General features: G+C 36.3%; 2 protein-coding genes across 2 annotated transcripts; both read left to right on the forward strand.

The window, feature by feature from the left end:
• Positions 1 to 27,846, forward strand: LOC149572573 (uncharacterized). Its single transcript, XM_089813672.1, has 3 exons — positions 1 to 403; positions 481 to 586; positions 27,154 to 27,846. Exons 1-3 carry the CDS (start codon positions 218 to 220, stop codon positions 27,234 to 27,236), a joined length of 375 nt encoding a protein of 124 aa, XP_089669798.1. The 5' UTR covers positions 1 to 217; the 3' UTR covers positions 27,237 to 27,846.
• On the forward strand, positions 13,570 to 15,771 carry LOC149572574 (uncharacterized). Its single transcript, XM_089813671.1, has 2 exons — positions 13,570 to 14,292; positions 14,402 to 15,771. The coding sequence occupies exons 1-2, from the start codon at positions 13,972 to 13,974 to the stop codon at positions 14,747 to 14,749; spliced, it is 669 nt and encodes a 222-aa protein (XP_089669797.1). The 5' UTR covers positions 13,570 to 13,971; the 3' UTR covers positions 14,750 to 15,771.

Genomic DNA, 27,846 nt, shown 5'->3' on the forward strand with positions numbered 1-27,846 from the left:
TCCGAATATAGACGTGGCACCGACTACGTTAGTGCCATTCGAACATCATACATCAAACTATTGGCGGTATAATTATTTTCAAATGTTATTTTCTTTGCGTTGCTGGCACGTCTTCATCCAGTCCATCCATTTGTAGAGCTCACAGATCACCCAGAAACCTGAAACCCTCGTTTTCTGATACTTGGTGTACCCCTGCTCGAAACAGAGCATTTGCAGAATGACGGAGGTGAAGAGCATGTTGAAAAGCGGCGCAGAGGAAAAGATCATGCTGAAAGGCGGAGCACATGAGAAGAGCATAGTGGAAAACGAAGTTGAGCACAAGAAGCCGAATCGGAAAGCGATCGTGAAGAGCGCTGACATGAGCGAGGAAATGCAGGAGGAAGCCATTCAATGCGCTTCTCAGGTCTCTCTATAGCTTTGCATTGTTCAGTATTTGATGCCCTATTGTTCTTTAACAAGTATATTTATTGATCTGTGCAGGCCCTAGACGTCCACACTGTAGAGAAGGACGTTGCAGCGTATATCAAAAAGGAATTTGACAAGAGGCATGCGCCTACGTGGCACTGCATTGTGGGCCGAAATTTTGGTACTGTTCCGCTTTTCTGCTTTCTCGTTTTGTTTCTTGTGTTTGTCAGGCGCTTTGGGATTTTGGGTAATTTTATCTCACCAGAGGGCACTGCCATCATGAACTTAGTTTGGGATCTGTTTTTCGTAAGGGTCCGTTTGGTGAGCGGAATAGGAATACGTATTCTGGAATAGAACGTATTCCTCTCTTCCGATTGGTTCAGCCAATATTTGATGAGAATTCGTGGACCCGAAAATTTATGTTTTCTAAAATAAAAAAAATGGAATAGGAATACGTATTCCAATACCACCTATTTTGGTAGAATTGCAAAACTCCATTTTTGAGCCAAAAATGGAATACGTATTCCATTTTTGCTTCGTATTCCAATCCCGTTTTGGTGCATCCAAACAAGGAATTCATCATTTTTGGAATACGTATTCCAGAATACGTATTCCTATTCCGCTCACCAAACGGGCCCTAAGAGTTCCATCGTCATTGCTTGTTACTGTTTAAGAAGTAGATTTATTGGAAAGTTAAAAATGGTATTCTTTAACATGTGGTTCAATTTTATAGTTACAAAAGCATTCACAGACAGGTTGTGCATATTGTTTCCACTGATTATTAGCTAGGGTTTCAAAGAATTATTTTGGTTTCCACTGATTTAGTAATTAGGTTTTCAAACTTTTCATTTGAAACTTTGGTTGGCAGTAATTTCTAAGCGCTATTAGGGAGTGCATATGTTTTTTTAGGACCTTCATTTAATAATTAGGTTTTCAAACTTTTCATTTGAAACTTTGGTTGGCAGTAATTTCTAAGCGCTATTAGGGACTGCATATGTTTTTTTAGGACCTTCATTTAATAAGGATAGAACTTTTATGGCTTTTTAAACTTCAACTGTGAGATTTTAGAGCTTAATCATCGAAATCATCACATATTGCTTGTTAGTTAGAGACTATTTACCTTTCTCTTTTGGATGATGGATGTTGCATGTAGCAAAGGACCGTGTGAGTAAATTGTATAAAATAGATCAGTTACACAGTTTTCTATCACAAAAGCTTGATCAGACATCAACCTGATTCTACAGTGGCAGCTTAGCATATTTTTGCTAACATTATTATAGTTTTCAACCATAATAATTGGTCATTTTTGCTTCTTGATTTTGCTGACTGTATTTTGATTTATTTCATGTATTTGTAATATACATGCATACGCAGTCACATATGGTTAGGCACTCCTGGTGATATCTTTTTACCGATGTGCTTTTTTCATGTCTCTGTTGTGTAAGCTAACATTTGAAAACTTGAAATATATTAGATTTGAACATTTAACAAGAAAAAAAAGGGATGATAACATTTAGTGAGCTAATGAAAATATGTATTAAAAATTAAGAGCTAATTATAGTTAAGCTCTGCACCATTACAACTGAAATACAAGTTTGCACGAGGACGGGGGCACTTGGGTGCTTAGGGTACAACTATTTTTCAAAATAGAGGTACTTGGTTACGTCAAATATTTTTTTAATATAATTTAATATTTATAGAGAATCTGAAATTACGAGTCATAATTGTTTTTCAGAACAAGAACAGTGATAAAGTTTACAGATGTGATGAATTTTTTCAGTTTGGATCTGCAATATGTTTGTAATAATAACATATGATAAATTTTTAGATGCATAACAGAGAAGACAAACTTCAAACATGAACAAGAAGATCACAAATCATATAACAATGCCATATTGCAAATGATAAACTGCTGACTTTTGAACAGTGATAAAGTTTACTGTTAATGAGCATTGTGTCAAAGTTTCAAATTGATTATGTAGTGAATTAAACATGATAAATAACAAGCTGATATGCAAACAAAAAACCAAAACAAAAAACCAAAATCTTAATCAGGGTCTTAGCCTAACTCACAAGGTTCAAATTCAAATTCGAGTTCATGGATCATAAAATTTGAATGAAATTCGACTAGGGTAAAGATTTAGAAAATAAAATTGACATTAAATTCAAGTTATATATATTTAAGTATTTTTAAATATTTGTAATATATCCACTAAATTGTCAAAATAGTTTAACATGGTTAAATATTTTAACATAAGTTACCGGTTCGAGTTTGGGTTCTAAGAACCGATTCGCTAGTACGTCAAAATCTTGAAATGGGGTTTGGGTTTGTTAGTACAAACATGTAATACACACACACATGTATGCAGCCTAGAAAAATGAATTAAGATTAGAATCCCACATAGTAGCATAAAAACAATAAAAACACTATAAACTTGTAATCTTAGCATCATATCTATTAGCAACACCAAAATATTAAAATAATATGGAGTTAAAGTAGCATTGTTTAGGCTTTCAACAATTTTAACTTTATGCAAAGTTTCAATCATCTAATGGATTTTCTAAATCTTCATCTTCTTCTTCATCAAAGGCATTAGTTGGTTCACAAACATTGTCAATGTTACTGTGATCAACTGCACTAATAACATTCTTGCTTTCAAAGTTGTCCAACGCTTACTACTTTTTCATTGTTCAAATAACTTGTTTGTTTGTGATTAACATCCTACCTGAAAAATGTTATATAAGTAGCTTGCAACTCCCTTCACTTATTGAAGATGTTGTTTAATGTTTCAAAAATGATTTATCACTATATAGAGCTTGCAATTATTCGGACAAGGGCCATTATAAAAAAATTGATATAAAAAATTTAATGTAATAAATATTTGAACTTTAGTAAATTTTGTTTGTAATGCTAAAAATTTTAATTAAAATTTTGTAATAATTGTTTTTTGCACTAAATTATAGAATGTTCTCAATGGAATTGCACTTGGTTTGCACTCGGTCTACCTTGGTCTGCCCTAATTTGACCTAGGTTTGAGTCAAAGGAACCAACTTGCTTGGGTTCAAACCCAAGTGGGACCCAAAAAGGAATTGGGACGAGGACCAAGAACCAGGTTGATATTCACCTGGCTCGAAGGGCCAAGGGGAGAACTAGGTAACTAAGAATTTAACTAATACCTCTTATCATTTTAAAATCAAATAATATTCTATCAAATAATAGTATTATATTAAATATCATAAAATTCAGATGGAGTTCGGGAAGGGTAAAAACTTGCCAAAATTCAAAAATTTTGGATGAAATTTGACATCTTTTGTGACTTAGGTCTTAGCTATGATGCTATCCACTGAGCACCTAGTACTCGAGCTATGTGTACCTGGTAATTGGGTACATGGGTACACGTACCAAGTGTGTGGGTATGCGTACCCATGCAACCTAGTTGAAATACCTTCTCTCTACAAAAAGTGCAAATAAAACACTCAAAGCTCTGAGATTGATGGGAATAAGAAGGCACCACTAATTCCTAGCAAGAAATAATGTAAAATAAAAAATGATACCCTACGATATCTACAATGTATCACCATTGCAAAACCTCAAGATCAATTCCTTAGTGGACAAATTAGTAGGGCTATTATCTTCCAATGACTAGAGCCCTTTGACAACTATGATAGGAACACTTTCCATCTTCCTTGGATTTGCATGGAGTTTAGAATCCAAATGACACAAATCTACATGTTAAAGAGTACCATGGCTGGTTGTTGCAAATAAATTCTAACAAGCCAGTGTTCCATGGATTTGTGTGAAGTACAGGGGATAGGGGTACAGGGGACAGGGGCACTCGAAGGAGACATCCATGACATGTGTCATTAAAAGGAGTGTTTCTTTTTTTGGTCATTTTAGGGACTTCCTTCTTCCTCTTGGCCATTTTATGAATCGCTATTGTCCACATTAAATGCATAAAAAACAACAAACAAGTAAAAATAAATTTTTTGAAGTGAATAAAGCTCTACAAGGGTAGCTTGCCAATGCTGTCTGAAAACAATCAGTGCATTGTGATCAACACAAATTATCTCTACATGTGGATGTGGTCCCCAATTTAAGCAGGTGTGTTTACTTGTACCATGATGCACTGGTTCTTTTTATCCTCCTTGGCCCTCAATCACCCCAACTCAAATCAACTTATAAAACTCATGCCAATGCTTGCCATACATTCATCAAAAGAGAAGAGGAGAGGAGGAAAAAAGGAGGAGAGGAGGAAAAAAGGAGGAGAAGAGGAAAAGTGAAGGAGAAGAAGAGTAAAATGGAGGACAAGAGGAAAGGAGAAGGAGAAGAAGATAGGAGCAACTTTCCAAAATATGATTGACCTAAATTTTGACCTTGATGCAATATTTCTTTTTAAGACATCTCTCGTTATAAATCATATGCCACAATATGTCTATGATTTTCAGTCTCTCAATGGGCTATGATGCATGAAATCAATAGATTGCTATTATTGTCTTGTTGGAATTTCAACCTCCTTTGAATTTATCCAAGTTATTATTTTATTTAGGTGATTTTGAATTATTTAAATATAAAAAACTTGCATATAAATTTTATATATCATTATACTTGTTGTATTTCTAGTGTCACCAAATATGGTTGTTTGGCCCTCCTTCACATCCGCCCCTCAATACCTGAAACTTGGAGAAACATTGGGATAAATTGAACAGAGGTGACCGTTGTGAGGTTTTCACACCATCGCCCCAAAATTTTGGGGATCTCCTTTTTTTTCGATTGCCTTAGCAATTTTCGGTCCAGAGGTTTCAAATTTGAAGATTTCACGTCTTGGACACCTTCAGGGCCAGTGGGGAGAGGGTTAGATTTATTTTCACCCAGTTTCAACTTGATTTTCCAGAGCCACCAACTTCATCCTTAGGTCGAACAAATTTTAAAAGAGCAACACTTGGCAGGATAAAATTATAAATTTTGTACTTAGACGTTTTCTTTTGAAAATTTGGATATAATTGTATAAAATTGGATAATTTTCAAAAAATGAAAATTTTGTTAGATCTGGTCTTTTGGAAAATCTTGATTATTTTTGTGAAAAGGATTAATTTTTGTGATGGTGAAATAAAATTGCAAAATCGATTTTAGGCTCTAGAGAAATAATTTTATTTGTGTTAAAAAGCTAAAATTGCTTAGCTAAATCGATTTGGAGAGAAATTGCAAAAAAATTGGTTTTAATAGATTAAAGTTGCCTTGAAAACTTTTTGCCTTTAATGAAATTGGTAATTTAATATTGAAAAAATGGCTTTTGGTTAGCCAAAATCCAAATTTAATGACATATTAATTACTAAACCCCCATTAAATGGAAATATTTAACACCCTCAAGGCATTATTTAATTTGTTTTTGCAATTTAGAACTAATTGGCAATTTAGAAAGTTAATTTTCATCATGGCAAAATTAATTTTGGTTAAGTATTTAATTGTGGGCCATAATTTTGCATTAATTATTTGTTTTTCTTTCTCCTAGGGTCCAAGAAGAAAGTTGGGTATAAGAGGAGGCCTCTCTCCCATTTCTTCCTCACTTCTCACTTCTTCTCAAGGTGTTGGTGATTTTGCAAGAGCAGATCTGCACTCTTCTTGCTTGGCAAAATTTGTGCAGGGTGAAATTTGTGGGAGTCGAAATTTATGGAGGGCGAAATTTGTGGAAGGCAAAATTTGTGGGAGCCGAAATTTGTGGGAGCCGAATTTTGTGGAAGATAAAATTTTGATTTTTTCAAGAGGTTGCGATTTTTGCGCTAGGTTGGGTAATTTTATTTGGAGGTGAATTGCATGATAAATTTCTGATTTGCAAAGGGATTTGAAATTCTTGAAGTCATATCCTAAGTTCCGAAAAGTCGCTATAAGATTATTGGTTAAGGTGAATTTTCATCATCTAGAGTTGCAAGGGGTCCTTAAGTTGACATCCTTCTTTCGTTCTAGTCTAAGGATTGCTCCTCTTGGTTCTACTTGCCTTCTGGGCCACCACTCTACCATCCTGTAATAGGGTGACGAGTATGGAGGATGTTAGTGCAAGTAAGAATCCCAAGCGCGCAAACACTAAGAAAGACAAAGAGGATATGATGCCCAAAACTCCCTTCTTCTCGAAAATGAAGAGAATAACCGACACCAATATCAGTACAGTGGACATGATACAGATGAGGGAAAGATTGAAAGAAGGACAATCCCCCTTGGCAAAGAGAAGAGGATATCAATGAGACAGATTTTGGATCGAGATTGGATGAGCTAGGAAAGGTTGCCATCAAGAAGAAGCATTTGGGCACCCTTTCTTCTCTCAATGCTTTTATTGGATTTGAGAAGGAATATGAGAAGGACCACGAAAAGATACTACAAACAACAAGTAGCGAGGTGAAGTCAACGAAACTTAGGGCAAAGCACACACCTTGCCCTCCTATGGAAGAAGTTAATGAAAGGTTAGCTAAGTTCATTGCCTTAGCTTAGAAGATGAAAGAAGAGGGAAGAGTTATATTAGAAGATCATTTGATGTAAGCCCAAGTGGCAAATTTCTCTTTCTTTTAGAATAGGACAAGTGTCTATTTCTGATTGGCCACCATTTTGGTGCCTTCTCATTGGTTGCCACTTTTTGCACTTTTTTCATTGGTCCATTGATGAGGTGGCAACTTCTCATTGGCCGATGGGGTGGGAACCCTAATTAGGGTTTTGAGGATCCAATCTGGATCGTTGATCTTGTTTTGATCTCCATCGTTCATTGTATTTCTAGCCCCTATAAAAGGCCATTTGCTCTCATTTGTAAAGTGGTTGGAGAAATTGTTGCGAAGATAATACCAAAATTGCTCTCTTTTTCATTGTTGCGATTTGCATGTTGATTAAGAACATAGGGTATTATTGCATGTTTTCTACTCCCACTTAGTTAGATTTCCTTTCAAGTTGTTAAAGTTGGTTTCATTTCAAGTTGCTAAGTAGGAGTGAAGTAGATGGATAGTTGTATGGTAGCATTGGTAAATGTTTGATAGAGATCAGTACTAGACCACTAGCATCCTAGCGGTTGGTTGAGAAGCTTTGTGTGGTAAACTAGTTTATTATTCCTTTGAATCATTGCACCTGTGGAAGTGAGGTTGCTCGTTAGCTCTCATTAGGTTCGATCCCCATCCATTTGCTAACCTTCCATTCATAGGAGTAGGAGTAGAATAGTGAGTAGTTGGGTAGTCGAAGTTTAGAGGAGGGAGTTAGAGGAGTAAGTTAAGTATCAGAGCACATCCATCCACCTTCCACAACCATCGCTTTCCCATCAACATCATCACTGGCAGACACATCCTCCATCACCACCACCATTAACATTATTTGCCTCCGCACATTTCACAAACCAAGCCACCATCACCTTCATCCCACCAAAGTCTAAATCATCCTTGAATAAATAGCGTAAGGCTGCCTATGTGATTATCAACAAATCCCATCGATAAAACTAAGCAAGTATCCAACAGTGTAAGGAACATTGGAGTTATACTCATGTCTTATGAGCAATAACTTTTCAAGAGAGGAGTTGCATGTTTGATATCCCATATCGAATAGTCAAATCCTAATATGTTTTGTAAGTGATACAAAACTCGCATCAACAGTGACATGCTACATGCGTATGATGAACATATTTGTCATTGGTGTCATAGGCATGACACAACCTTGTAGATGCATAGTTGTTTTTTTATTTTGAAAAAATAATTTTAACAAATGGTTCTAAGCATTCCTGTAATGTCCTTGGATATTCTCCTCACAAATTACTTGCAAAACCAGTATTAGTATAGCATGACATCAAATATATGAGTAAGAAATGTAATCTATTCTAAGTTAGTAAGGGAAATTGATCCTAGGATTGCCTCTAGATCGGGCATCATGTCGTCTTTCTATAGAACACTAATCCAAGATCTCTTGGATACGGACATCGTTATCCAAGCCTACGCATATGCATATGATTGGGTTTCAGTATATATATTGCCTATGGGAGATTAGGGAAACCATAAGTTCTTTTAATCCCCCTTAGATAGGAATCCATCTCTAATGAATATATGGTTCATTTTATATGGTAACCATATCTGCCTAAATTTGGGCATGAACCCTGAGACTATGGTGACCATGACAATCATCGATAGCCCCCCTAAAGATATCGAGATCCATCTCTAATGAGCATTACACTCATCCTCTATGGAGTCCCAACTCATTCTTGAGAATTTATCTCTAATGAACATTACATTCATCCTCTATAGAATCCAGGATAAGTGATTAAAGGTATAATAATTTGATATCACCATTTTATTAGTTTCCTTTTCTGAATGCACCATATTACTGAATGTTGATAAGAAATGATAGTAAATTATATATATATATATATATATTAATGTCCCTTGATCGGGTCCATTATGCTTGTATCTCGTTATATCGAGTTGTAATGTTTATAATAAGTGTTACTTATCAAATGATATATATTCTTTGTATTTATGATCGAAAGATGAAAGGTTATTCTTATATAATATCATATAAGAATATATTTAATAGTCATTTATAATGATGTTAAGAAATACCTTAAAAATCATTAATGAGATTGATATTGAACATTGACCCTAAAATATATAGTATCTACTCAATTATAATGTATGTGATTAAGATCTTTATATCTTCATTGGCTGACAACATCATACTCATAAGGTATGTCAACATGGGTATGTTTAGGGTTGAATCAAAGGAATGCCTTGGGTTATGTTCCTTATCCCATCGTTGATGCCCAATGTTTATACTATGTTCGATCAAGGCTTTGCTTGTTATGTCGTGGAATCCACTGGCCCACCTAGTATGAATAGTTACATGCAATATATTGCTGGCGTGGTAATGCATGGGCTCAGATCTGCGTGGACTTTATGGCACAGTTTTGACGAATAGTGATCTATTGTATGATTTCATTATCCACAGTTTTCCATTCACGATGATATTAATATTCTTTTTTATTCATGCCAGATTAGTCCATATAACATAAATCGGTCTTCAATGTTTTCTTCCATCGTGGAATCCACGCAGGACACATTGACGGGTCTGTGGATTATATTTCAAGGTGAAGGTAAATATGCTTCTGTCCTATTCCGTTCTGGACACCTCCATTGTATTGATTTGCAATTGCCCTTTAAAAATATACTTTCTTCTCCTTATCTTAATGACTTGTGTTGTCTTTCAATAGTTGCTGTGTGTAAATGGTCGGCTGAATAGTGATACACGAGCTATCTGCTATTTGAACAAATGACTGTCAATTATAATATTTCCAAAGTCACAAATGGAATGCTGTGATTTTTCTTTTCTTGATGTTGTGCCATTAGTCTTGACAATACTTTGACTGGGTGTGTCTAGTATGCAATGGATGGGTTTGTACACCTTGCCTTGTCCCTCACCCCTGCCTTGCCTTGTCCTTCACACCTGCTCTTCCTTCTTGCGCACTGTTTGATCTGCCGTTCTCCATATCTCGATGTTTATTAAAATCACTTTGCCACCCATTTTAATGTATTTCCCCAATACCTTATTCACTTCTAACAATCAAGTATATATATGTTTTGATGAGTCACAACGTCTCATTTGTATAAGTAAAATTGTCACTTCGTTGGCTAATATGCAATGTGTTTAAGTAGTAACTCATTACTTTAGTACTTGTAATGTTTGATTATGTCATATCATTATGATTTATATATTTATTTTATAATTTGATATTTAAAATGAATTAGTATTTATGTTCTAATATTGAACATGTATATTCAGTATATAAAATGTCTTTTATGATATATATTGACAATAATTTATTTCTAATTATTAAAAATAAATTATTATATCTAAGAATCCGTTAGCTATTTATTGATTATGTTTTACTATCCGAGGGGATATTACAATTCCACGATTGGGCATTTCCACCATGCTTTTACTCAAACTCTTAATGGTAACTGCATGGACCAGGTAAGATTTGAATTTTGATATAAAGAAAAAGGGAATGTTTTCTTTTAGTGCTTCATAAAGCTTTTTCAGCCTACAGGATTTCACAAGTTATTTATGGATGTTGATGGACTTGAGGTGTTTATTTCATGCAGAAATGTTCTTTCTTATATTGCCTGCCCTTTCGTTCACTTAATAGGTTTGATTGCTTTGATATAATGCTTGTCTTGAATCTTAGTTATTGGATTCGTGACTAGGAGGCTAGATTCGGATTCAGATCCGTGTGGATTTGTGTAGGATCCTTGTTTACTTGCAAATTCAGACGAATCCACAGTTCAAAACAAGGATCTTGCACAAATCCACTCGGATCCTCACAAATCCTTCATGAATCCCCAAGGACCCATAGGCCAAATTTGGAATAAATATATATAATGTGTATGTATATATATGTATGTATATATATATCTATATATATGTATGTATATATATGTATATGTATGTATGTATATATCTAAGTATATATATGTATGTATATATATGGACATACATATATATACACATTACACACACACATACTCACAAATACACAAATCCGATTCACTTGCCTGAATTGGATTCATATCCCTAATCGGTAACTAAGGGCCGAAACTTCTAAGCATTTTAAATTATACACAAAAAATGTTACAACATTTAAAAGCCTCGGAAAATCTTGAAGATTGTTCAAAATTCCAAAGATATGATTGGGATTATATGGAAAGTTGTTGCAAAATATAACACCTCGTTTTTATTACAGCTATGTGAATAACCAATGGAATATTGATTGTTGGAATTACTAAGTTCTTGGTTTGGGTTGTTTTGGGAACACTTGTACAAATATAGGGATATTTTAGCCTTAAAATAGGAGTATAGTTCAGAGAACTAGTTAATCAACAATTGTTGTCATATTTTATAAATAAAGACCTATCATGAAAGCTATGTTATTGAATTGTCACCTTAAGCCATTTGTACCCGAAAATGAATTGATTCTGAATTGGGAACCATATGGAATCGACTGTGGAATCAACTAGGGTACTAATTTTACAATGAAATACGATTCTGCCTTTTTGGTTTCGTTTTGGGAGTATTGTGGTTGCTGACGTGGCGATTCCATGTCGACTCTAATGTGTATTTGACTTTGACGAAAAAAGGAAAACCTAAAATTTGGCTTTTTCAATAATGCGACTTAAGTTATTATTTCATTCACTGCGTTTGCTTTTCCTTCCCACAACGGCTCTATGTGCAAGCACAGACAGTGTTTCCACTTGTTGTTTTCAACTTTTTGATAGGTTTGCACAGACAGTGGTGTTTCATGTTACCATTTTTGGTGGTTTGCTGTGTATGCACAAACAATGGTGTTGTCGTCTTCGTTTTTGGTGGTGTTTGCGTTTGCTTCTCTGACGATGGTGTTGTCGTTGCTCTTGATTGCGTTCAGTGCCTGCCACAAAGGTCTAAGGTAGGTCATTTTTTTATTTAAGAAGATTTAAAATTAAAAAGTTATTTTATTTGTTTTATCTATTTCATAAGCTTTAAGTTTAAAAAAGTTAAAACTAAGTTATAGATTTTAGTTAAATAAATAGAAAACAAAATAAATTGCAACTTATATATTTTTTTAAGTTTAATTTTTAAATATAAATTATTTAATGTTAGTAAATTAAATTTCATTTAAATTTACAATTGAAAAAATTATACCCTCTAATTTCTAATAATAGTATCTATTAAATAATTAATTTAAAATTAATATTTGTTATCATTATTATTATTTAAGTATTAATTTAAAAAAAAATTCTTATATATAATTTTAAAATTTAAATTGATAAGTGAAACAAGTAGATAATATAAATTTAAGTAAATTTAAATGGTAAAGAATTGTTTTTTTGTGAATTTAAGAGTAAAAAATATAATATTTGAATTTCACATTTAATATCAGAAATTTATTAAGTATAATCATTTAAATTTAATTGAAATTATTTGTTCTAAAAGCTTTTCTATATAATTGTAGGATGCTCTTGTTCTAGTAGTTATTATGGCAAGCACTACTCCTTCATTCACTATGGACCCAACTTCACCATTATGGAGGCATTTGAACATTTTAGAGCATGTTCTTGGTGGAGGGACATGTATTTGGATATGTCCTAGGTGTGATGTGCAGTATGCAAGTTCGTATAGTCGGGTGAAAGGGCATTTGTGTGCAATTCTTGGAAAGGGAATAAAATCTTGTCCAAAAAAAGATAATGTACCTATACTAGCTTCTAAAGTAACAACATATATTAAGGAACAAGGGGAAGCAAATGCAAGGGTTGGAAGTAGGTATGGGCATCTGTTGCTTAAAGGCTAAGGAAGGGGCTCATAGAAGTTGCATGCTTCATCATCTCATAGTCATACACCTAGTGCTGCTCTTGATATTGTGGTAGAAAGCCATCCATTTATGAGGAGAAATGAAGATGAGACTAGTAATCCAAAGAGAGCAAGAGGACCATTGGAGATGGCATTTAATAATGATGCTAGAGATATTGTTGATGAAACGATTGCTAGATGCCTCTATGCAAATGGTTTATCATTCAATGTTGCTAGATCACCCTATTGGCAAGACATGGTAAGAAAAATAAATGAAGCTCCAAAGGGGTACACAAGCCCAGGTTATGAGAAGGTTCGTATCACTTTATTGACAAAGGAGGTCAAACATATAGAAGCTGCATTAGCTCCTATTAAGGCCTCATGGAAAGAAACATGTGTGTCATTATTTCTGATGGGTGGAAGGATGCAAAAATAGACCCTTAATTAATGTGATTGCAAGTCCCCTAAAGGGGCAATGTTTCTAAAAGTTGTAGATTGTGAGGGCCAAGTGAAGGGTGCACAATTTATTGCTAACATTCTTATACAATGCATTAATGAGATAGGCCCTTAGAATGTTGTCCAAGTTGTAACAAACAATGCAAAGAACTACAGAGCAGCTGGTATGTTAGTTGAGACATGATTCGCACATATATTTTGGACACCTTGTGCCGCGCATTCACTCAACCTCAAGCTGCAAAAGTTGGGTACTAAAATGAGATCATTCTCGCTGTTGGAGCTATTGAAGGTAATTCAAAATTCAAATACTACAATTTATGTTTACTTTAGTTATTTATTTCAGCAAAATTACATATGTACATATTTTTTATTCTTCATTACTTTTTTTAAATTTTCAAATAGGTTGCTGAGACTTGATTCACATCGAATACAACTGTGTTGAGACGGTTTGTGAATGTTCGAGATGCACTTTCTAGTATGGTGATCAGCCAACAATGGAACATATGGAGGCAGTCCAATAGTGAGAGGGCAACAAATATCAGGATAAGAATTCTGGATGAAACTTGGTAGAATTGTGCAGAATACCTTCTTCATCAAGAGAGCCCATCCTAAGTATGATACGCTTTACTGACATCGATAAGCCATGCTTGGGGGAGGTTTATAATGGAATAGACCCTATAATTGAGAATATGAGATCCATTATAAATGCAAAAGGGAAAAACCTTGAAGAAACTTTCTTCAAAGAGGTGTGATCAATTTGTGTTGAGCGATGGAACAAAATGACCACCTCACTCCATCTTCTTGCCTTCTTATTGAGTCCCAAATATTATAGTGAAGAGATTCTTGCTTTGCCAACAAGGGTGCCACCATATTGTGATGTAGAAGTAGGTGAAGGTTTTAGGAAAGCTATTGCTAAACTCTTTCCTGATATTGAAATGGAGGATGCAATTACCAGTGAATTTGCTGATTTTGTATCATCCACTGGTCATAGTCTTGCTGCTATTCATGACAAGTATTGGAATGATGCTCACTCTTGGTGGTACCTCAATGGCCACAAATCCCCAAACCTCCAAACTCTAGCAATCAAAGTTTTATCACAAGTAAGTTTATGAATTTGTTTACAATCTGGTTGTCATTTTGAAATTAACAAACTCATTTGATTTACTTAAATTTTAGAGACTCCATTGAGATCTTCCTTTGCTTCATTAGGTTGCTAGTTCATCTTCAGCTGAACGAAATTGGAGTATATACTCCTTCATTTATTCAGTGAAGCACAATTGGTTGGCATCAAGCAAAGTTGAGGATTTAGTCTATGCACATTCAAATTTGCGCCTTCTTACTCACAGAAGTGATGAGTACAAGGAAGGGGCAGCAAAGTTATGGGATGTAGAACTGGAGTCTACTGATTTGGATCTTTCTATTGGTGCATCAACTTTACCAATGGAGGATTTAAGTAGCCATCATATTTTTAGTGCAAGTGCTAGTGGGATTCAATCGTCTAATGTCAATGTTGATGACAATCTTGATACTGATGATGACCCATATGGTTCTGATTAGTGAGCTGATCAGTGATTTCTAGTATTTAGTTCTATTTCAAACAATGACTATATTTCATGACACTAGTTCGATCATTTTGATATCGAAAACTGAATTTTAAATTAAATTACATATGTTTCAAAATCTGAAATTTGTAATGGTTTTGTTTTAACTGCCAGCATATGTATTGGTATGTGATTTCTAAATTTAATTTGTTTTTGATATTGGTATGTTTTATAGCAGCACATATACATATATATATTATAATTTTTTTATATATCTATGTGGACATACCTGTACCTGTACCCAACACCCTAAAATTTTTTCTGCTGTACCAATGTTTCGTACCCATGTACCCGTAGCCGTTCCCGTACCCGATTTGGCTACTTAGCATGAAAGTGAAATCAAATATGAATTAAGGTAGATGACATGGTTAAAACTACCACAACAGATTAAATTAAAATGAATTACAGTAAAAGTCGTTTAAAACCTCTTGACTTTTTAGAATCAAATAAATTATGGTTGATTTTTTTTTAAATCCTATAATGTCATGCTTTAAATGGTCTCTGAATGTGACCTTGAATTGTAAGGTGCCTGGAAAGTTGTGTATGATGTTTTCTGTTGGTGTCTTATAATGTAGGTTGTTCTGAGTAGGTTAGTTGATGTTTTGCAGGATATCCTGCATGTGGATGACCAACTATATGAACAGGACTCCTAGAAGGCAGAGAACATAATTGTGCTTAAAGTTTGTAGAGGGCAAACCAACTCTACACCAACAACTATTGTTTAGATGGCCTTCTGCACATAGAGCGTAAAAAAAAAGCTTGTCCCATGGGGTAACTTTGACATGGAGGCCAAGCAAAAGCCCTGGCACTAGCCTGGATGGTCAACTAATAATGCGGAATATTGGGTTGGTTGAGTGGTTGCACTTGCCACCTCATTGCACAGTGACAGAGAGCCACACCACTGTGCCATGCTCACCTGGGTTTCCAGCATGGCCATCACACAGTGAACTGACATTAAAGATTAAAAATTCTTTCTAATTTGTGTTGTTTTAGTTTTGTGTTTTTACAGCTTTGGTTTGCCTGGGGCATATCCATGGATGCACCCAGCTGAATTTGTACTGCAAAACATATAACATGCCTGCACCTACAGGGACGTGAACTGTGTTTCTGTATCATTAATGAATTGGACAGGGATGTAGGACTTGAGGTGTGGCTTGAAATGCTTTGTGAATCCTTAAATGAGAAAATTCAGCCACTTCTTAGCTTCAGTTCCTGCCCACTCCTTATAGTTATCCTAAGTTTGCAACATTAATAGAAAGCATTTGTGAGAGGTTGGAGTGGAAGGTGGTTGAATGAACAATTTAGAGATATCATGAACTTTGCTTCTCGAATAGGAAACATCTAGGGAATTGGAGTGGTCATTGAATATGCTGTGGCTGAGTTCATCATCATACACTAGCTGCACTTGTTTTTGTTCAGTTTGCTAGAATTTATATTTGACATCCTGCATCATCACTCATCCATACACCATATTATTTCCTGCTGGATTCCATACCATTTAGGGCCCATTTGGCTGCTGGAATTTGCTATTCCAGATTTTGTCAGTTTCTGGATTTGATATTTCGGATTTGATATTCTGGATTAGTTATTCTGGACCTGTTGCACCTGGAATTTGATTAATTAACTTTTTCCCGCCTATTCAAATTTAACACCAGACAAACCAGATTGAGCTCAGTGGGCAATGGTGGGCACTGTCAAAACCGGGCTCAGTGGATTAATGCCTAGCTGGGATAAGCTTGAATGCCGCTGAGAAGACTCATTGCTGTTAAATGGTTTTCAAAGTGGGGGAAACAATCCTTTTATCATGGTTTTCAAGGTGAGGGAACATTTGTAATGACTGGATCCTGGATTGCCCGCTTGATTTTACCACAATGTTGGGGCTTTCTCTGCACCCTCATAACTAGGACTTATGTTATTCAGATTCTAGGCTGATGTGACATCTGTATTAAATGAAATTTATGTTATTGGATAACTCAATTTACCATTCCATGGATGCATAGTCCCTAGATTTATACAACATGCCTTGATACAACACATGCCACTATCTTCTGTATTGATGTGCTCCATTCTGAAAACCGTCAGGGTTTGTCATGATTTCTTGCATGGACTTTTCAGGAGCTTCAATCTAAGACAATTGCTGTTTTTTCATTGTGTTCAGGAGGAGACACTAGATCTTATTTTTGTAAGTTACTGTTCTCTCTCAGCTATTTCATATTTTGTATGGGATTGAAGTCTATATCTGCAATACTTTCCATATTGAAGCTCCCTTTCAGTGACATGTACTGGGTTCAATAGAAAAGGTGGATTTCACAATAAACTGCAGCGGCAAGTGTTGCATAGTGATGATAACGATGACTGAAAAAAATATGAGGTGTCTAGGAGTGTCGGAGAGGATGTTGAGCACATTTTTTTAGGAAAACGCATTAGAAAACACAAGAAATTTGTTGATGCAATATCCCAAAGCACGTATTCTTTTTTGTTATAGTTGTTATGATCATAGTTGGCATAATCGCTCAGTAATCGGCAAGTTCCTACTAATCACAGAGTTTTTGCCGGAAAAAATCGCGACTCAGCTACCTTAAAACTAGTGTAAAAACTCCGCAAGTTTTTGAGAAAAGCTCTTTTTTATAAGTTTTTGTTTAATTTTTTATAAAACTTTAATTTTTTTTTTTTTGGGGTTAAAATCAAAAGGCAAAAAGCCTATATATATATTATATAAAATAGAGAATTACGGTATGCTAGTAGAGCTGGGAAGAGAGATGTAATTGTAATGATGTATTTACTTTTAGTTTTACACAAACTATTTACTATTTTGCTTCCTACCATCAGCATTCCACATGAGAATGCAATTTTGTACCCACTATGCATTTATATATATAGAATCTGCTCGTTTCTTTTGTGTTCTCTTTAATTAACTCATTAGACACATCTTCTTATTGAATTTTGCAAAAAAAAAAAGTATTTTTAATTAAATTTAAGTGGTTTTTAAGATTCTTGAGATTTTTTGAAAAACTAGTTGAGTTTTTGTTGAAAAAACTTTTTGGGCCTTGGGAGTTGTTGCCAAGTCAGAGTTTTCCAACTATGGTTATGATTCAAGAGTTGCTCAATAAAAGTAGAAAAATATAAATTGATTTATATGGATCAAGGTTGCATGGGTACTCGTACCCACGCTCCTCGTACTCGTACCTATGTACCCAAGTACTGGGTGCACATATCCCAAGTCCAGGTACTCGGTGGATAGCATCAGAGCTAAGGACCTTGATTAAGATTTCTGATTATTTTTTTCGGTTTTTTGTTTGCGTGTATCAGCTTGTTGTTTATCAAGCTTATTCAATACCTAATCAGTTTGAAACTTTGATAAAATATTGATTAACAATAAACTTTGTCAACAAACTTTATTTACAAGTAAGATAACTTTGTTCTTGATATCAGGAATGGTTTCTGCCCGCTTTCTCGCCCAGGCGCATTTTCAAAATGCGTTGTTTGCATCTGTGAGCATGGTGGAAGGCGCCTGCGACGGTTCTTTTGCATCTCCCCATTTTCCTCCTTGTTCCAGAGTTCATCTGGTGGCTGCTAGAGATGCTCCCGTTCTCTCAGTTCCATCTGTGGGTGGGGCTTCTTCTGCGGGTGGGGGTAGGGTTTAGTCTGCCCCTCGTCCGACTTCTTTTGTGGGTGGGGGTAGGGTTCCGTTTGCCCCTCGTTCGGCTTCTGGATCTCCTGCTCCTAGTTTAGGCTCTTTTGGTTCTGGGGGAAGGACTTTTGCTGATGTGGCTGCCTTTGAAGCCGGGTTACATGGTGCTTTCCCTCAAGCCATCTTATCTGGGCCCTCTCAAGTTTCGCCTGTAAGTGCTTTAAAGCCTATTAAGGTTTCTCTTGATCTAGAATCAGTTGAAGACATTTTCCATACGGTAGAAGAGCTTTCTTCTTTTGCTGCAATTTTTCACTTCCGTGGCTATTGGCCCTCTCTTGTTGATCTACATGACTGGATCTCCAAGAACTAGATGCCACTGATAGATAATAATGTCCACATTTTCCTGTGTGCAAAAATTTTTTTTATAGCTAAGTTTCAAAGTTTCAATGACAGGAAGATTATTTTATGTCACAATAATTTCTCTTGGCTGGGCAAATATCCACTTATGGCCAAACCGTGGCATATGGATTTTAATCCACTCTCGGAATCCTTTAATAAGTTCGCTATTTGGGTCCGGCTCCCTAATCTTCTGATACATCTTTGGCATGACTCGGTTTTTGAAACTATTGGGAATGCTATTGGGGATTTCTTATAGGTGGATGCTGACATTTTAGATATTCTCCACTCAACCTGTGCACGCTTCTTTGTAGACTTGGATGTTTCTAAGGGCCTTCCTGAGGCGATTTGTTTGGATTCCCTGAGGGGTTCTTGGACACAAATGTTGGATTTCGAGGGTATCCCTTTTCGTTGCAAGAAATGCCACTTGACGGGTCACATTGCTGCTCATTGTGTTGTTGGGAAATCCAAATCTAGGCGATCACCTTCTTGGTGGTCAGGGGCCTCCTCTGAACACTACACAGTGAAACAATCCTTGGAAGCTCCTGTGGATTCTGAGGCTGAGGCTAGTGATCATTCTGAGCCGGTGGTTGAGGAGGTTGCTTTGGTGAATCATTCCTTGGATGCTCCTGCGGATTCTGTGGCTGAGGATGGCGATCATTCCGAGTCGGTGGTTGAGGATTTGGTCTCTTCCCCTGTTTTGGATGATCCTCCTAGGGGCCAGACGTCGTCTGATTGTCACATGGAGTTTGTTACGACTTTTGTGTCCCTTGGGTTCCACAAGTCTTTGCCCTTTGAGGCTTGGGTGGCTGAGGCAACGAAGAATGAGGACGGTTGGATTGCGGTTAAAAGAAAGAAGGCTAAGCCTTCTGCTCCCCCTTTAGATATGACCCTTCGATCGCGTAAGGGAAACTTCAAATCAAAAGGAAAATCTTATGTTCCCTTATGTTGAGTGGTTTTTTTCTGTTGGTGAATTGGTTGCGTTACTGGTTTGGGAGGCTTTTCAGGTTGCTTTGCTCTAGTCTGTTGTCTTTCCAGGTTCCAGTGTTTTTATGGTTATTTTTTTTGGTCACATCTATTGGTCTCAAGTCTCTGTAAAACCTGGTTTAGTTGTTTAGTTGGTTTCAGGTCCTTTTAAAACGTGGTTGTGCTTAATGGTTTATCTTTCTTTTTGATGTAAAGGGTTTCGGGGCCCCTTCAAAACTTGCTTTTATCTCAATCTAAAACAATAAACTTTGTCACTCTTCAAGTCAGAAGTTTATCATTTGCAATATGTCATTTCATATGTTTTATGATCTTCTTGTTCATGTTTAAAGTCTGCCTTCTCTGTTATGCATCTAAACATTTATCATACATTATTATTACGAACATATAGCAAATCTGAAACTGAAAACAACATATTACATTTGCAAACTTTATCACTGTTTTTGTTTTGAAAAATCATTGTCATGACGCATAATTTCAGATTTTCTATAAATATAAAATTATAATTAAAAATAAAGTTTGAGATACCCAAGTACCCCCATCCCCTGTTATGAAAAATAGCTGTACTGGTACCCCAAGTACCCCAAGTACCCCCATCCCCTTGCAACCTTGATATGGATTAATTGAATTGACTTTGACCTATTTTAAGAAATGAGATTTTGCTCTGTATTACTGAAAAAGAAGATAAAATCTGGTTCTTCTATTTTTCTTTTTCAATTAAGAGGGTTTTTGTCACCATGTGATGCATCATCTTGGCGAAATCTAGGGAGTGGGACTATATGCAAATATTGTACAAGGGAAACAAACGTTATACAAGACATTTTTGTCACCTTGACCTGTGGAAGGGGGAGGGTTTGGGTGATGCAGTTGCCGGATCTCTTGTTCTTCATTGAGAATAGTGAGTGTCAAAGTTATGATCTAGTCTAAGTTTGGGTAGATTGTTTCTGCAGAGCTAGCTCATGGTACAACATGCTACCTATACTAATTTGACTATAATATCATTTTAAACCTCAGATACCGATTCGTGCCAGTCGGGCCTGGCTTTCGCATCCGATGCGGACGGATACGTGAAGCCTCCGGATGCACTACGGGTGCTGACCGGAAGCCACCCGGATGCCTGCGGGTGGCTTCCGGGCGAATCCGTGAGCATCCGAGCATGGATTGTGTATTTGAGCATGTACGATTTTTCCTGTCTTTGTTAAAAAACAAAACTCCTCAATATATTCAATACTCTCTACCCCATTCCTTGCGATTGTTTATAGGATTTATCTCCATCTTTCGCAAATTTCTGAGGTCCCTATGTTAATGTGATCTTTGTAAGTATTTTCCTGCTGACCGAATTTAATATGGTATGATGACTCTTTTCCCGCAAATAGTGCTTCTAGTTCCATGTCGAGTTGTTTCCAACAAATCTTACATGATTTTGATTGTTCCTCCATTCAATGGGTCCTTCCACATTCACAAGGTGGTTTCCTCCAAATTCCATCATTTCTATAACAGGTTCAGATTGGGCTTACTTTCCTCTTGTCGTAAACTCCAGTTGGAAAACTCTCCCCTTATGTTGAATGTTGAGTCACTAAAAAAATCAATTTTTGATATTATTCTGCTTCCTCTGTTTTAACGCCTCAGTTCCTAATTCGAATTTCCCCCAATTGGGCCTGTGTAATATGCTAGAAATTTATCTATTTTCGTATATTGTTCACCTGAGCTAAATCAGATGCATTTGTTTGCATATGTTTATATATATATATATACACACACACACACACACACACACACACACACACACACACACACACACACACACACACACACGTTTCCTCTCGCATCCGCATCCTTAAAAAATAAAAATCCCCGCATCTCGTATCCGCTTCGGAATCCGCATCCAAATCGGTAACTTAGTTTTAAACAATAGATTTTCTCAGTCGACAACAATTAATGTGCAGAGCTTTTGGATTTAGCTATGTAGAGTTTTTGTATCAAGTGGCTGTTCCAGCATCAGGATAAGAGAGCTGCAGAGAGAAAGTAGAAAGATTGCAGACCAAGAAATGTTATGAAGGGAAGGGGGGTTGGTAGAGGACGTACCTGTTAGTGTAGTTTTTTATTTTTTCCTATTTTGCTAGGTTTTTCCTACACTTTTAATAATCTCGCTTAGGTTAATAAAGCATGTCTTATTAGGTGAATGGTTGTGAGGTGTCACCTTCCTACATGTGAGCATCCATTAGCTATCTTGGGAAGATACTTTCCTATCTTTAGTCCGATAGATGGTTGCTCCTCATTGGTTGGTGTTGCCACCTCCTCTCTCTTCCTTGCCTATATAAGCATGCTACCTGGCTTGTATTTGTATCTCTTATTTTTGCATCCTCTTAATGCTATTTTGCTTCCAGCATTTGCATTTATCTCTTGGAGACTAACTCTATGATGCTATTTTGATTTTGTATCATTTGCATTCATAGTTTAGATATTTACTCTTTGCACTAGTTTTCTGGGTTATTAATCTTTTCAGATTCTAACATGGTATCAGAGCTTTTCTATGTGCAAGAGTAGATTTTAGTTTCCTTATTTGAGAGATTCGGGGGGGGCAAATAAACTTTATTTTAGTTTTTTGAAAAACGAAGTATGCTCTTCTCTTGCATCTTTGGATGACCTTGAGAATCAGAAAAGTTTTGACAAAAACAATTTTTCTCTGGGGTTTCAATCTCAAATCTGACAACCAACTTGCATATTTGGAGTTTTCAATCAGTTTTGCAGGTTCCAGCATGCCATTGATGGACTTGAGAAGCTGATCCAACATTTGCATGTCAAATTTTGGTTGCTGGGGTCGTTTTCTGATTTTTGGAGCCGTTTTTTTCTGTTAAAGGCATCTGATTTACACTACAGCAACATCTTCTGTTCATCAGGAAGAAAAACGCTTTTTGGGTTTTGTTCGCAGCCCCGAAAAACCATTTGGGTATCTTTTAGATTTTGCATGCAAGCTGTATATTTTTCAGAATCGAGCATGCAAAGCTACAGCCATACCTCTCTCCGTTGGCAGCCACAGATTTGAATGCAGTTTTCAAATGTCTCGTTCTTGCTCATACGGACTCCGATTTTGATGATTCTTGTTATGAACTTGGCTATTTTTTTGTGCTCTATCCACTATTGGAGTTATTTTTTGATTTTCATGCATGAATTCTTCAGAAATTGCAGATTCTCAGCCGTGACTGTGCACAGTTCTTGTTTTGGAAACTTCGGAGGATCATAACTTTCTCATACGATCTCATATCGAGGCGATTCTTTTTTTGAAAGTGCATGATTTTTCGAGTAGATCGCAGTGGTGCTATTCGTTTCCTTGATTATTGTGCCCAAGTTTCACTTTTAACATATGCTCTTCATGAGGGTTTGTAATGCATTGAAATCAAGACCTACTTGTGGTTTTTTGGCCATAACTTTTGCATATGGAGGTATTTTTCCGATCCGAAAAAAGCACCAGAAAGCTGGTTCTGAGACGGAGATGCCGGTACAAGTGTTTTTGAGTTTTGATTCAGTTTGGTTGCCTGTTATGGCAGTCGAAGTCGGATGTTCTATTTTGCACTCTGGGAGGCGTATCTTGAGCTTTCGATCTCCAATTTTGGACTTCTTTATATTGTTGGAAAGCTCTTTCTGTGCTCTTTCTAGTGATGCTGGTTGTTGTTCCAGATTCTATTCCAGACACATTCTATTCAGTCTTTTGCATTTTAGCATTCTGGTGGATATTCTGTTTGTTTCAGCTCCGGAGATTGATTTTGTTGCTTCAGTTGCTTCGTTTTGGGCTTTAATTTCTGTTGTTTTAGCCTTATGTTTTTTTTGATCATTGTTGATATTCACTGTAAGCATCTTTATGCAACGCACTAAAATAAAGTGCCACTCTTGCGTTTTGGGATCCTTTTCATCATTGTGATTCGTTGTACTCGCACTATTATATAAAGTGCCATGGGGGGGATAGTTGTTTGCCGCTTATAGGCTCTCTTTCTCTAATTCCTCATGCAGTGTCGACGACACATGCCTTTATTTGTGTTTGTACCTCACTCTTGATGAGTTTGGCTCCTGTGTTGTAAGAGATTTTTGGCCCATCTTTTCAGCTGCCTGTCACCTCACCTACCTTAAGGGGAGGTTATATTGTTGTTCTATGCTTCTTTGGTTGATGGTTCGTGCCTTCTATTTCCATGGAGGTTCCTTTGGTTGATGGTTCGTGCCTTCTATTTACATGGAGGTTCCTTTGGTTGATGGTTCGTGCCTTCTATTTCCATGGGGGTTCTACAGATCAGCATTTTGACAGAGTTTTGCGGTTCTTCATGCTTCAGTGATGCTGCTTCTTCATGATCACTCCTTGTTCCTATTTTAGGGGACAATTTCCCTAGCGGGAGACTTCTTCAGTTCTTCACTAGGTTCTTACCTCTTTTTGGGGGAGGGTTTTTCCCTTGTGGTTTTCTCTCTTTCCCCGCTTTCAGAGGTTGCATCTTCTTGCATTGTACTTGGGTACCTAACATGGCCTCGTTGCCGGGACCCATTTCTACATCCACCTAAGCTTCGCTTATGGGGGGGTGTTAGTGTAGTTTTTTAGTTTTTCCTATTTTGCTAGGTTTTTCCTACACTTTTAATAATCTCGCTTAGGTTAATAAAGCATGTCTTATTAGGTGAATGGTTGTGAGGTGTCACCTTCCTACATGTGAGCATCCATTAGCTATCTTGGGAAGATACTTTCCTATCTTTAGTCCGATAGATGGTTGCTCCTCATTGGTTGGTGTTGCCACCTCCTCTCTCTTCCTTGCCTATATAAGCATGCTACCTGGCTTGTATTTGTATCTCTTATTTTTGCATCCTCTTAATGCTATTTTGCTTCCAGCATTTGCATTACTCTCTTGGAGACTAACTCTATGATGCTATTTTGATTTTGTATCATTTGCATTCATAGTTTAGATATTTACTCTTTGCACTAGTTTTCTGGGTTATTAATCTTTTCAGATTCTAACAGTACCAAGTACGAAGATAAATTAAGACGACAAAAAATGTAAAAGGAAAAAAGAGGAAAATAAAATAAAAGGAGAAGGTGACAAGAAGCTAAAAAGAACTAAAAGACCAAAGAAATAAACAAAAGCAAAATCTATTGCATTTATGTCATCCCAATGGAATTGTTCTGTTTCTTGATGCTTTGGGGTTATCTCCAAAATTTTTCCTCTCAATTTTCTAATATAGCATGCAACACTTCATCACTGCAGATTTTGGTTTGCTCCTATACTATGCTCTGGCCTGTTGTTTTGTGCTTTTAGCCTTTTACAAGCCCTCATTCTTATCTTATTTCAGAATACAAATTGCAATACTTTATCACTGCAGATTTTTGTTTGCTCCTATACTATGCTCTGGCCTGTTGTTTTGTGCTTTTAGCCTTTTACAATCCCTCATTCTTATCTTATTTCAGAATACAAATTGGTTCCTAATCCATATCAAACACAAAACAACAAATATGGACAGCTATTTAGATGCTTTTGTTTCTTTGGGATTTTGCTGGCTTCCTTTTGCATTCAAATATGGATTTTGCTTGTGGTTCAGATTACATTTACCTTTTTGTATGCTCATTCATGGATTGAATTGTCCTGTCATTCAAGTCTCTCTAACCTCACAGTGCATGTTTTACAATCACAAACAGTTTGTCTAATGTCTAAACTATCCTGTTCGCTATAAGGAATGGAAATAGACAATGCCTACAGTGGGTTAAGTCTCTGCAACTGTCATAAGAGACGTTTTATAATCCACAAGCAATGGTTCTTGTATGCTAATCAAAGCTGTGCTATAATTGCTTAACAGTTGCACACACTTTACACAATTTTCATGTCCACACATGCATGCACACAGACGCACAGTGTTTGTGTTCCCATCCCAATCTCCATGCTATTTCCAAATCCAAATATCCTTTTGAAACTGTACCTAGACACACACACACAACCAAATGCCATTTTGAAACTGTTCCTACACACACACACACACAGATACACAGACATGCAGTCACAGATACACATTTGTATTGCCATCCCAGTCTCCATGCTAGTTTAAAAGGTAAATATCATTTTGAAACTGGACACATGCACATGCTGCCAACGATCGCATCCTAATCTCTATGCTATTTTCAAAGTCAAATATCATTTTGAGGCGCATGCACACATGGTGTTTGTGTTCCCATCCCAATCTCCATGCTATTTTCAAAGCCAAGTGTCATTTTGTAACTGTACTCTATATACACTTCACACACACATGCACACACAGACAGTGTATGTTCCCATCTCAATCTCCAAGCAATTCTGCAAGCTATTCTCAAAGCCAAATATCATTTTGAGGAGTTTGGGTATATCTTTAGGCCTCTCCTTTTTGTGTTCCTTCCTTTTCCCAAGATGCCCAAGAGGGGACCAGTGGAGCATCTATTCGCAGAGGTTTTGTGCACATAGTAATGGCCATTTCTGGGTGTTGAAGAATCCTCTTCCATGTTTTATGCTCCCGATTTATTAATCTGTACGTGATACTCTGATTTTTTCTGATGCAATGCTGCTGAAAGGCCTGAAATTTATGCATTGATAGGAAGAGTAAACATCAGAATTGGTGGTAGAACAGTTTACCCATGCCTTGATATTGCAGTTTGCAGGTAATTCCTATTAAAAGGAAAGGTTGGCGTTAATTTTCCTTAGGTTTTGTAGAATTAATTAATACACAATCAATGTTCGTCCTTCGGTTTTAGTAGTATCTCTTTAAATGTTCCAACTTGTTTGATCTTCAATATGAATCATCTGGTTTGTTATTTGTTTAATAATATCTTATTGACTGATGGGATATGCAAATTATTATTCATCGTAACTTTTAAGTATTCCGTTGGACATTTCTTTTTCCTAAATATAATTATACATTATCATTTCACACTCATTTTCACCTGAGTATTGGATCGAGTCTAATCATCTTATTGTATGTGCCTTATCATATGTAATTTTTCCTCTGGCACGAGGAATCTAAGGGCTTATAGCTGTTTCTTTTTAAATGAGTTTTTAATGAAATGCTAAGATTTTCAAAAAAGTCTTGGCTCTCTGGAGCAGCCTTTATTTTATGTAAGCTCTTCTTCCTCACAAACACACTGGTTTAATTTTCTTCTTGGTACGAGGAAGTCAGCATCTAGATAATTGTTTTAGTTTGGTCCAACTGCTTCTCTTAGGTCATCAAATTTTAGCAGATGTTATGGAATCTTTTCAAAGATGTTGCTCTTTGCAGCCTCACTTTTGATTTGTTCAGATCTTTTGTTCACAGACAGAGCATTTAAGTTTCTAACATGGTGTAAGATAATGATATTTCAGGCTCCTATGTTACTCATGAAACAAAGCACTTCATCTACTTTTATCTGGATCAGATGGCAGTTCTCTTGTTCAAATCAGGATAAATGAATGGGAGTTTGACAAAGCCATATATTTTTCCTCTCTTGCTATGTTCTTTTATTGGAAGAATATTGCCGTATCCTATTTCGAGGTATATTCTATATTACATATACATTGAAAAGGTACCTGTTGTTTCCTACCTTCAGTGAGCTTCTGGGCTTCAGTGAATGACTGTAATTATGGATCCTAATCTTGGGAGGCAGACATTGCCTGAATGCTAATGTACATTTAGTGGATGCTGTAAAATACAATTGCTCTTAGTGATGGGTAGAAAGTGATGGATAGAACACTTTTTAGTTTCCATATACTTCCACATTATTGTGGATTCATTTGGAATGGATATAGTGGTGCTTACAAGTTACTACCATCTAAGGCTTTTGTAAAAGTTGGGTTAAACTTGCCAGATGAGATTTCTTGTGCTAGAAAAGCATGTTCTACTGGAGTGAGACTGCTTGTGCTTATGCTTGTTTTACTGCGATTGCATTTTCCTTTCTCCTATGGTCCTTATTTCTCTCTCCAACTCTACTGTCATGTTTTTAATGAACGTTTCTCTGACTTATCAGACATTGGCTTATTATAAAATGCTTTGACTAGTGTTTGAGATTAAGGCTTCAA

This window comes from Cupressus sempervirens, chromosome 2 (assembly GCF_028749045.1).
Source record: "Cupressus sempervirens isolate cs-2001-9-10 chromosome 2, ASM2874904v1, whole genome shotgun sequence".
Lineage (NCBI taxonomy): Eukaryota > Viridiplantae > Streptophyta > Pinopsida > Cupressales > Cupressaceae > Cupressus > Cupressus sempervirens.